This window comes from Falco punctatus (assembly GCF_963210335.1).
Source record: "Falco punctatus genome assembly, chromosome: 2".
NCBI lineage: Eukaryota > Metazoa > Chordata > Aves > Falconiformes > Falconidae > Falco > Falco punctatus.
In genome coordinates this window covers 95,736,200-95,748,641 of record NC_137581.1, presented here as the reverse complement: position 1 = coordinate 95,748,641, position 12,442 = coordinate 95,736,200, and the positions used below count along the sequence as shown (strand labels likewise).

The following is a 12,442-nucleotide window of genomic DNA, read 5'->3' as shown; positions in this document are numbered from 1 at the left end:
GGTGTGCATGCTGGCTAAAAACTAAGGAAGCTCAAGGAAAGGTCAACTAACTTAAAGGAAACAGGATCTAACAATAATCTGTTACATCCACAATGATTTGCAACAAATTTGTGCTCAATTGATATGCGTAGCCATATGTGAGATATAATTTTATATAAGTCTTTAAATAATATAGATGGTGAAATCCAGCATGAAGGTTTTTATTAGCTTGAGTTAGAAAGAGTATGATCATTCCAAATTGAGGGCTTAAAGAAAGAAGTCTCTACAGACTTTACCAATATGATTTGCAGTGTCTCTCCTAATTGTGGTCTTGGCTCGTGGCAAATGTGAAACAAGTGTAATAGACAGCTAACACACCTCAAATTATCCTGCATTTACTGTGATCTAACTATACAAATGGTTACTTGTCAGTCAGACACAAACTAACTGAAATTATTTCAGGTCTGTGGTACACTAAGGAAACACACCGAGACAGTTACCACAAATTAGATGATCTGTGATAATTTGCTACTGCATGTTATGTGCTCATGTGGTTAAGTCAACAAACTAATAAAATCCTTTACAACACGATATATACTGCATGTATTTTTGTTTTTAATTTTTATAATTAAGGAAAGCATTTTCCCCCATGTGTTACACCTCTTCATTTAAAGCCAGGCACACTATTACATTACCTCCAACTATACAATGTTCAGAGGGAGAGAAAAAAAATCATAGCTACCTGGCTGTACAAATTCAATTTTAATTATATTCTGAATGCACTAGGCACTTTACACACACACAGGAAGGCAAAGTCCAATCTGTCCCAGAGAGTTTGGAGTCTAGGAAACCTCTTATAAATTACTTAAAGCAAGGTTGTCAAATTTTGTGATTTTGGGGTCTGACATACTGGGATTCACTAGAATAAAGGCAATGACTGTATTTCCCATGAGAAAACCAGGAATCCTGTTAATTCAAATGTACAAACTCATAGTGTTAAGGCACATGAGTGTAGGCATACATACACCATACACAAAGTTGGAATATGTTATGTATCATAATCGCAGTAGTGATTGGTGTGATTTTTTTTCTCTTCAGATCTTTCACAGAGTTTACAATTAAATAATATCCAAAGAGTCTCCGTAAACCTGCTGTTGCAGCAGTTGACTTGTTTACAATGTCCTACGTGTATACAATAGGAAAAGAATGACAAATGGTGAAACATCTAGTTGTGATGATGTTAAGGCACTCTAGGGTGTGTTTCAAGGATAGTGTAATACACGTCTCCTGTTACTGAAGACTACAACAAACCCAAGAAGACATGAACCAGCAGATTACTAGAATACATCCTGTCCGGTAACAGTGCACTGGATATTTTTATGTACATCTCATTCTGTTCTCTGCAGCAGAATGCAACCTTTCCTCTGAATAGGGAAACAAGGTTTGTCTTTAGAAAACACTGTACAAGAGTCATAATTTCTTTGGCAGAGTCTGTGTAATAGGGAGGATATATCTACTCCACTATAGAGAGTGCAGAAGAGCTGTGGATAACTAGAACCTTTTGAATGCTTCTAGTGGGAGAAAGAAATTCCCAGCAGAAACAGGGATGATGAAAAAACAGATTACTCACGATGACTGGGAAGCTTTCCTCCTCAACAAATAGTCCACAACATCTGGGTCAGTCTCTAGCAGGCTAATAAGCACTTCGTTCTGTAGGTCAGGGGAAACCTATGAAGACAACAAAAAATAGTTGGAGATTAATATCCTTTAATTTACAGTGATATTGGTACTATGCTTAATCTAAAAGACCAAGTACAAGTGCATTTATGGAGAGTATATAAAATAAATATTCAGAAGCTTCCACTTAAAAGATAAATTGCATGTAACAACAGGCTGAAAAGGACCAAAGACCACTTCGTACAATGTCAGATGCTGAACACTGTTGAACAGCCCATTGGTATTATTTATAAATAGTTATTATATTATTTATATTTTAGTTGGGTACTATCTCTGATAAGAACAGAAGCATCACTCATGTATTGCAATCCCGAAAGCTTCAGTTTAAGGTCCCCACCTTACATCCCTATTCACAGGTCTGGGGACATTTACAGATTTCCATTCCAAGCAACTGTACTTCTTTTCTTTTAGAAAAAAATGTGAAATGTAATTACACAGGAAGGAGAATACTTCTTCATATATTCTGTGGCATTTGACTTATTTATGTCCTCATATGGAAATTGCATGGTTACTGTTCTATCAATAAAGTTCTTCATTTGCTTCATTTCAGTGAGAGCTGCCAAAGGCCAACATTTTTCTAAATTAAGTCTTACAAACATTTAATGTTCAGGTATCCATGTAGCCAAATCCTGAGATCTAGAAGCATTTAAATTCCTGTTTATGCTCAATCAGAACCTGAGTAATTACAAAGTTAATCTGTCCATAACTTAGATGTATGAGTGGGTCCCTGTTGGATGTCCAGCCTCTCTGGGCTTCAGGTAGTAGCAACAGGCTCCACCAGGATTTGCATCATCTTCTTTGGAGTTTGGCCTTTCTTTTTTGCCAACTCTCTCTAGTGCGCTTTATATGGAGATATAAAGCTATTGATAGCTTCAGCTGCTGCAGGCTATAGCAACATCTCCTGAGCAGGTAGCAGGAATCGCACTCCAAAACCTGCCCAAGCAAACTTGGTACTTCCAATTGTGCTTTACGTGAGTCTTACAAATCCTTAAGTGAGTTTATCCACATCACAATGGAACATTCAACTCAACCTTCAAAGCACTGAAACAGACGTAACCATCTGAGAAACCTGAACTAACAGCCCAGGTTCACTCATGATGGATAGAACTGGAGGCAAGGCAAACGCAGGAAGCGGTCATCAACTGTGCAATATGCTTCTGGGTGCAATTTGTCAGAGTCTGAGTCTCTTGACCTTCAGGTCACACTGCATGGGCCATTTGTGCTCCCTGACATTTCCTGGGGAATAGGAATAGAATTACTAATAGATTCCTCAGGGGAACACCTCGGTTTGGTAGGTATTTAGGGAGTCAAGTTACAGAAAAGGCGTATTTCTTTATAAAAGGAAATAATTTGAAAATAAATGAAGATATGCATCATTTAATTCAAAATTATCCAAAACATGAGAAACTTGTGTGACCATGTATTCCTTTTTTAAAAATTGTACTTAGCCTCTAAAGCTGGAAGAATATCTTATTGATAGGCATTGATACAACAGTCTTTAAATAAATTATCTTCTTTTTATAGGAATACAGTTTTGGAAATCTGCTGTGCTGTAACTTCTCTGTTTAGACAGCCTTTCTATAGAGTAGAACAAACTCCAGATAAAGATTGACGGTAAAGCAGAATCCATGTCTTCCTTTATATAACTTACTGTTCAGCTTTATATGAAGTTGCTAAACTTGTAAGAATCTGAGGACTGTGTCAGAAAAATACAAATATATTTTCCATTATTAAAAAAAAAGTTAAAATATCAGTCTCTCATTCCATAAAAATGAATCTGAAAAAGTTCCAACAGTTAGTTCAGTTCCAACTGAAAACATCTGCAAAACCCAAACTTAACAGTTCTATTGTGTTATAGGACTTGCATATTAATTTATGATCCTTCAACCAGATTTGTACTGACGGTGTCCTTGCTAGCTGTCTACTGGGTTTTAGGTTTCCTCCTGTGCAATTTACTTCGGTTAATGAATTTGCAAGTGTAGAAATTACATGCATGTAATTATAAACTTACACTTATAGAGATATTGGTACCTCAGGAAGATGTTACAGAGCTGCAATAACTATTATTGAGTTAATTGTTTAACTGGAAGTTGTGGCTGAGTAGATGGCTAAGAACTTGAAATACAGGGACAGAAGGGAAGGAAGCCAGCGCGCTGCTGGGGTAACAGCTGTTCAGCACATACTGGGACAGATCAGCGGGCTCTGGGGTTGTCAAGACTCCAGTAAAGTAGGAGATATTCTGAGATTTGGGGGCTGGGTGCTACATAATAGTCACAGCTGTTGAGACACAAAAGGGTGGAGGGACCCTTTAAGCATCTCCTTTGTGCTGTCCCTTGCTACTGATGTGGCACAGAGGCAGTGCACCACTGCCTCTGCAGCAGGGAGGCTACTGTAGCCTCTAACAGTGAAAATAAGACCTTCCAGATACTATGTAGTCCTTCTTTGCAGCAGGGCTGGATCTGGACACTAAGAGATGAAAACGCACGACTCAACTGCTGTTCTCCATCCTCTATGCCAAGTCAATGAAACAGTGTAGCTGAGTTGTGACTCCCCGCATTCAGCTGCTGGGCACAGTTCAGAGACTGGCAAAGAACAGTCCTTTATATATTCCCATAAAACATTTTAATGCATCCCTAAGACTCACTGAAATGGTTAAGAATTGGACATGAGAGGCCTTAACATCATTAATGTCAATGAAGCAAGATTAAAATCCATCTTCTGTATGGAATCCACATTTGTGTATTACTGATATGAATGAAAAATGCTTAATAAAAAGAGTCCCCACTATCCTTGGTGGTTCTGACAAACAGAATCTTCCTGATCCACCAACAGGTCAGAATCATTCCGAGGCTGTGGTCTGGGTGCCGCAACGAATCTTGGTTTTCTACGTTTTATTTCACAAATTTCCAGTTTCAGTGCTGAAGCCAATCAGTGTTTTATAACATCCCATACACAAAAGTAACAGGGGGAAAAAAAACCCAAACCACAAAACCCCAAAACACCTTAGCAGCAATACATTGTATGTTATAGTTGTAGCTGAATGCTCCAGTCCAGATGTTTTCCTTTTTGTAAGCAGCACAAATGTCAAGTATAAACAGCAATTCTGGTTTGGCCCCACTGCTATGGGTTTGGAAAACAAATTGCTGCTGCTTGATTTCAAATGAATGGAGTTTTATTACAATTACATGTACAAATGTGATCTTTTCTTTTCAATGCACCTATTACTAAATGATGCACTGGGCTAATTGTTTTCAGAATACAAAGAGTCTCTCTGTGCTGCTGCTGAAAGCATGAAAAAGATGAAATAAACCCTGGTAGAAGCTTTATAAGATAGTAACAATAAGCAATTTAACACAATCAAGTATCATGTGTGTGCTTAGATATTACTCCAGAAAACAGGCAGAACTTGCCATGTTGTTTGCTAAACTATGTCAATGGGAAGAGGGAAAGCACCCAGAGACGCTCAGCTGTTAGACATGTCTATAAATTTCACATCAATGTAGTTCAGCTTTCAGGAGAGCATCTGAGATAGGTTTGTCTTTCTATTATACACAGCTAGCTTCTCATTTTGAAATCTGATTCTAATCTCCCTCCACAATCTGAAAAGCTACTTTGGAAAACAAAAGAAAACTACTTTTTTTCCCTGCACACTTCATTTAACCTTCAGATGAAAATGCAAGCACTGAAGAGATAAAGGCACAAATTCATCACAATTAAAAGAGACCATATGTAGGTTAGTCTAAACCTAGCCCCACTCTTTCCACACTGAAAATCAGAACGTGTGCCTAAGTATTAAGTACTGAGATGTGGCTGTGCTGTGAAATGTTCTTAAAGAGAAACAATAAGAAAACTTCATTGCAAGTATGCTTATTTAAGTATTATTTTAAACTTGCTAGTGCCATCCATACTCTGGGCCCGCAGACCTTCACGCAGGAGTGCAGTTCTGTCACTGTCTTTTCCTGCTGTGAAAGGAAAAATAGCACCTAAAGTTTCCCCCAAATGTGAAAAGATTTAAAAAAAAAAGAAAAGAGAGAGAGAGAAAGAAAAAGAGAGAGAGAGAGAGAAAGAGAGAGAGAGAGAAAGATAGAGAAAGAGAGAGAGAAAGAGAGAAAGAAAGAGAGAGAAAGAGAGAAAGAAAGAGAGAGAGAAAGAGAGACAGCAAGAGAGAGAAAGAAAGAGAGAGATTGCTGAGTGTCTACTGGAACAAGAATAAAAATAAAGCAAAGGATGTAATGAAAGGCAATACAGTGTGAGGGAAACAACGAGAAAACCACAATAAGTTTATTTGAGGCTAAGACTGATAGGCAGAGCTTGTGACTGTTTTCTCATGCTCTTCTCCCTGTTGAAATCTGGTAGACACCTTCCCCTTCCAGTACTATGTGGCCATTAGTCTCACATGCCCACAGTCCAGGGTTGTCCATCTCCCATCAAGGTATCCAGCACTAAACTTTGCCGGAGCAGTGTTCCTTCTGCTTTGGGAATCGATCTCCTCAGTGTAACATACAGTGCTGCTTAGTTTCAAGACACAACAACCAAAGCTATTTTTGCCTTTTCAAGACTGCTGATTTTTCTTAGAGGTGTATGCCTATTAAAATGAAGGCAGGCTAGTACCCACCACTAGGTCTGACTGGACTCTGCTACCCCAGAGCAGGGCACTCTCAGGCACAAACCACACTGATCTGACCTACAATTTTATAGACAAAAAGAGGAAAAGGTAAAGCCACAGAATGAACTGTCCAGCTGACTGCTAGGCATGAGGAATGTGATTTATCTAAGCTGCATCTTAAGTAAACAACATGTCCAAGTACAAGGTCACCATCCTTTTTACGAAGAACTTCCTTGTTTCAGCAAGAGAACAGAAAGGAGCTCAGGACCTGCACAGATTTGTTTTACTCCTCTCATCCAACTGACAAATGAGAAAGCTTCGTCCTTCCTCCCCATCCAACCAACAAGAATGCCTTTGGTAGGACAGGATGTTCCTTAAATTAACCAAAGATCTCTCACTCTCTGCAGAAAAATTGGCTCCCTGACTTCCAAAACTGATAGTTAAAAGGTCATTTTCAGTCTTGCCTTCAAAACCAATGAGCAATGCTGGTGCACTGTTTGGTATACAACTGAATAGCCAACCTCAGCATTTCCACAGACAGAAACCTTCTAAGGAAGATACTCTTCTCTACGTAGAAACCATTCCAGGCAAGATATAAGTACGTATTTTTAATACTGTTGCTTACTGAAAAGCACTCTCCTCAATAGATGATTACTTTTTCTACTAATAATAATTGACCCTAATCTAATGCAGTTTTGACAGTTTATTTCATCCTAGTCTACTAATACTAACCAGGTATTTTTTTCATTTCACTTAAAAATGCATAGAAGTAATGTGAAGAAATATGCACCTACCATGAAAAGGGCTTCATAGTTTTCAATCATCTTTTGTACGACAGCTATGATAGCAGTACTCTCTTCAGCTCGAGCTGAGCTCTGAACTGAGAATTCTTTGTCTGTAGATTTCTGCTTGTGCAACAAGTTAGGGCCAAAGATGGTAGCCAGGTTAAGTGATGTCATTTTGTTCCCAGTAATCTAGAAAACAGAATGCAAATGAGGTGGTGCCTCCCAGGGTCTAATGTATACAGATATGCATGCACACACATCTACACACACACACACATTCTCTCCCCCCCTGCTGTGATTTGGCAGATGCTTCATTCATCAAAAGCAAAGCCAAGTGCTAGTCAAATTAAAAAAATTAAGAATTTTCAGAAAAGTTGAAACACCTTCTTTGGATGTCTCTGCAACACTGGATTTTTTGGATATTTTTTCAAATGGATTGGAGAAACAGAAGGTGGAAGTGGTGCCTACTCTTAATTCCCTGGAAGCTTGTCAGTGGCGTACTTCTGAACTTGGGGAAACCTCCCTCCTACTTCACCATCTCCACATATTACTGTCTCTTAGGACCAAATACTGAAAACTGTTAGCTTTCTCAACTAGCACTCATGATTTGAAACAGATACAGTAAGGGAAAACACACTTCTGCCTGTTTAAACAGTTCTGACAATTAAGGAGCATGCTCATTATTTTTATTTGTATTTTCCTGTCTTTTTGCTTGCTTCCTAGAACATGTCAGATGTTTACTTGTTGGGTGGATTTTTTTTGTTTTGGTTTGTTTTTTTAATTTTTCCTTACTTTTATAACTCTGTGATTAAAGAAGCAATAGTAACCTAATTTTGGAGAAAGTAGAAAGCTAGGAATACATACTAGACTAGAGAGAAATTACCTGAAAAAATGTCATATAGGTTATTAAATCAAAATTTTCATTATCATATTTGTGATTAGACTACTTTTTCCCCTTCTGTTCTTTTAACAGAGCAAAAAACAGGGGTCATGTGCTTCCCTTCTGTGTTTCCACTTGGTTGCTATTCTTGGAATGCAGAAGATGCCAGCAGTTTGCCTATATAAGACTGTAAGTGAATTTCAGCTGCTGACCCAGTATTTCTTGTAGGTGTTTGTTTTTTTTACAGAATAAAGAAATATCACGAGAGTTATTTTTCATTTGTTTCAGTTACATTTGAACTAATTAATTTTAAAAAAGGACTGGAAGAAGCACCAAAAAGAGGCAGTAAACATTGCATTTCAAGAAATGGGTGGTATCAAATTAAGTTTTTCAAAGTAGTAGTATAATTTTGGGGTTTAAGCTGGTTATTTACTGAATACTCTAGTCAAACTTACAACTGTGCACTGACTGTACCCGGTTTATTTTTTTTACAGAGCTGAACTAGACAGCATAGAGATGACAGTAAAAAGAGCTTTTCCTTTTATTGGTGGGACTGATGCGAAATCTTGGAAAGACATCAGCACTAAGTAGGCGCATGGGCAGTCATAACGAACACGTTGGCTCTTTGTTTTAGACACTCATACCAGCATGACTATTAGTATGGCACACTCCCTTACTTGTGCACCGTGCACCTGGTTGTTTTTCAGGTGACCTGCTTTTTAAACACTGTCAGAGTACTAAGCCACTAAGGACACACAGGCACACGGTGCCTCAAGTGTGCCAGGGGCAGCTTCTGGCTGGGCCTGGATCTGCATGTGCGGGCTGTTTGTACAAACAGTGAGTCTTAAGGGCAGCCTTGGGGCATCCCTTAAAAAAATGCTTTAAACATATCCACTGAAATTAAACGAATAAGTAATTTTAACAAAGTTAGTCATCCATCTTCATCTTTTGTGAGAGAAGAACTTTTGAAATCGTGAAGAGGGCCTGCATGCCAAAGCTTGGCTGTTTTCCTTCCAGTGATAGCAAACAATCTGATAAAATACTTTCTCTTGCCCTGTATGCCTTTATTCATCTAATCATTCATTAATAGCTTAAATAATTGTGAGCAGAATACTGTATTATCTATAAAGGTATCCAATTGCACGTAATATTCCTGATACTCACAAAACTGCCAAGACAGCTTACATAAATTTGTCTTGCCAAAATACCTGTAGCAGAGCTGATCTACTGTTAAGAATGAAAATGCCTTTAATTCAACTGTTGGACCAAACCAAATCTCTTAAGCAGCATCCTCTAGCCATGCAACAAGATCCTCTTGGGTACACTCCAGAACCAACAGAGAACTCTTTGCAGGACCAGGGGGACCACAGCCTTAGCTGGCTTATACATGTTTTTAAGCACAGTAAAATTGTTAACAGGCTGCTCTTTTTAAATGTTTTCCATCATAGCGGTGTAGTTTGTTATCAACTCCTTGCTGAGGACAAAAATAACAGCATTTAAAGTGGATTTAAAAGCGCAATAGGCCTTGAAGTCACATACAGCACATCGGAAGTTAGGACTTAAGACAGAAATTTGGCAAAAGCCAGTCTCAAAGTGCCAATTTTTAAAACCAGCCAACTGCAAAAGGTGTCCAAATCTGACAGAAGTCAGCACGGGTTTCCATCTGGAAGACAAAGTTCTCCAGGAGTTTCAGAAGAGTCTCAGAAGTAACCTCAGAAGTAGTCTCCACTGCAGTTCAGAGGACAGAGAAGTCCTTCCCACAGATAAACCAGTATGATTTCGTCAAGCAGTGACAGACTGTATCTACCTCTTTCAAGGCTGAGAGTTGCCACCTTTTGCAGAGCAGCCCACTAGTTCAAGCATTTTTCCTGGCAGAATGTGGCAAGCCTGGATTTTCAGATCTTCCGTAGTGTGAATGGCGCAGATGCACACGCATGAATGAATGCTCAGCACAGTTCAGCCACATGGCTATGGGTGTTCTTGTCTCTGTGGGGTGGGTGCCCTCCAACCTCTCCACTGAATTTGGTCCCAATGCAACAGTAAGGAGGCCAGAAGGAAAACAGGCAAAGATGGACCCTGACTCCAACTAGTGATTAAGTCTGTCAGTTGCAAGGACACAGCTGGAGTTCCCGTCTGTATTTTTTATTCTTCACTACCCAGTGCACACAAGGAAGTTAAGGTAACCCAGAAGTGTACTGCTATGTCCAAAGGTCATATAAGAAAGCAACAACAGAGAATGAAAAGAAAATGAAAAAGCACACTCTGGAATGCCTGAGACTTTCCTATGTGAGTATTTTTTCCATAGAATATAACAGGATAAAACAAGGGTGGGGATGGACGGCTAACATTAGATGTTCTTAATAAGGCAAATTACGCAGCGAATCTCCCAAAGGAAGTGATGGATGCTTTACTAATTAAGTCATATAAAAATTAAACTTCCACAGCCCTAAGAACTAAATGGCAAATGTGGAGGCAAGAATATAAAATGTCTCCCATCTTTCAGGGGTATGCCACCATCGTGTTTGATTCGCAGCTTTAAAGATCTCTTTTCTGATCATTAATTAAGCAAAGCCAAAGGACACAAGTGTCTAGGACTTACCTCCTGGCCATCTTTGTCTGTGGTGTCTTCTGCGTGGCCAGCCACTGTGGAGAGGAACTGCAGCAGCCGGTGCAGGGTATCGCAGTTACAGGGAGGTAGAAGATAAATGAGAAGCTGTAAGGTGCTTAGCTGTTCATCTGGCTCTAATACTAAGAGGGGAAAAAATACATTCTAAGAAAATTACTCCAACTAACCTAAAGGCAGAACAAATACACTGTTGCCAGCCCAAAGGAAGGCATAAGAATAGCTTTGTTTAAGGATCATTTTCCTTATAACGTCCAAAGAAAAAGAGAATACTCTAAGGAATTATCAAAGGTGTAACAAATACTGTTAGGGGATTTTTGCCTTAGTTGGTCAATTTTTTGTTCACAGGTTCATAGGATGTTTTCTCAGCCTATAAAAGAGCAAAATCCATGTTGCACACTCCATCATTGTCACTGGACACAAAAATTCTGCTTAATTTTCTACTTACTCCATGCACTTAGGTATAGTTGCTGGTATATACCAGGCACTGTGGGGAAGCATTCCAGTCAGGTTTACACTCTAGTAGTTTTAAATGGGTTTTCTTACAATTTCACATCTTTCAGAGGTACTGGGAGACTGGAAAAGCAACTAGAGATATAAGGGACATTCTGCAACCACCATCACTTTAACCATCTGAAACGCAATGGTAGCTAGTGACAAATGCGGGACAGAGGCAGGATCTCAGAAATGGGGGCTTGAAAGAATCTGAAGAGCACATATGAGGCAGCAGTTTAAGCTTTAAGGGTCCAACTTTACTTTGCCCAAAATCTGTGACTCAGGTCTTAGGCAACACCTTTGGGAGTACTTAATACGATGGCTTTGAGGACCATGAACTACAACAAAATTTGAACCTTTGAAGCTAGGTTTGTGAAGCCAGAAAGGAATTTTGGTCAGTAAACAGCTCTAAAAATTAAAAGCATTAATGGTGCTAAGATACCAGGATTCAAATGGGACTCTGTCATCAGCTATTGCTGAACCAATGACAGGGTCAGAATTTAACAGGTACACGAATCACCTATATACAAAGGCAGAAATAGGTATAATAAGTGAAATCTTTGTTGTTTTAGTTTTATGGGCTATAATTACACAATATGAAAACCAAGGAAAGACCTCAGCAAATTTATACTATACAAATATTTGGAGGAAATCAAGGGTAGAGTATTAAATGCAAAGAAAAAAAGAATATGGTTAGTGGAGAACAAAGAATTCAAACAGGTACGCTTTTGAAAATCACTACATCAAGACGCTGTAGAGCTCACAGAGAGTGTTGATGAAAGGTGTATAAAGTTCTCTGGTGAGAAGCGGGTCAGGCATGTCACGCAGAAATTCCTTTAACAAAGCAGCAACATCATGAATGCTGTGCTCTTCATCTAATACAACATCTATGCCCCGGTCAAACTCTTCACGTAACTGAAAAAGATCATGACACAAAACCACAGTCATTTGTTGTCCCAGTTAGTACATCCCAACACAGAAAACCTCTTAAGATGTAGATTGACACATTTTCACTTTCCAGCTTGGACATGACTGGTTCTTGGTAAGGTCAAAGCTGTAATTCATGTCTAATTGCTGGTTATTCCATGATATATAACTTAAGGTTTGTACCAGACTGTAATAAAATACAATTCTTTCTTTCCAGCTAATATATGGCGCACTTTTATGAAAAAAATGTGCCCAAGTAAATATAATTTTTGCAGAAATGTAAGATTAATATCAAAGGTAGAAACCAGGGAGAATAAGGAGAACTGCAAGAAAGGCTTTCTTATACCATTTATTGCATTATACCTACATTTTAGAACCAGAAGGACTAAAACTGCATTTCCAAAAATTTA

The 12,442-nt window shown here is 38.8% G+C and overlaps 1 protein-coding gene across 8 annotated transcripts in view; it reads right to left on the bottom strand.

Moving 5' to 3' along the window:
• ARHGAP6 (Rho GTPase activating protein 6) overlaps positions 1-12,442 on the bottom strand; it is a 344,557-nt gene that overhangs the window by 13,468 nt on the left and 318,647 nt on the right. For all 8 annotated transcript variants that reach the window (XM_080376884.1, XM_080376885.1, XM_080376887.1 and 5 more), the window contains 4 exons: positions 11,870-12,020; positions 10,587-10,735; positions 7,117-7,296; positions 1,610-1,707 (listed from right to left, as the gene is read on the bottom strand). In XM_080376884.1, the coding sequence (XP_080233010.1) occupies positions 1,610-1,707; positions 7,117-7,296; positions 10,587-10,735; positions 11,870-12,020 (578 nt within the window). The remainder of the gene's footprint in view (positions 1-1,609; positions 1,708-7,116; positions 7,297-10,586; positions 10,736-11,869; positions 12,021-12,442) is intronic.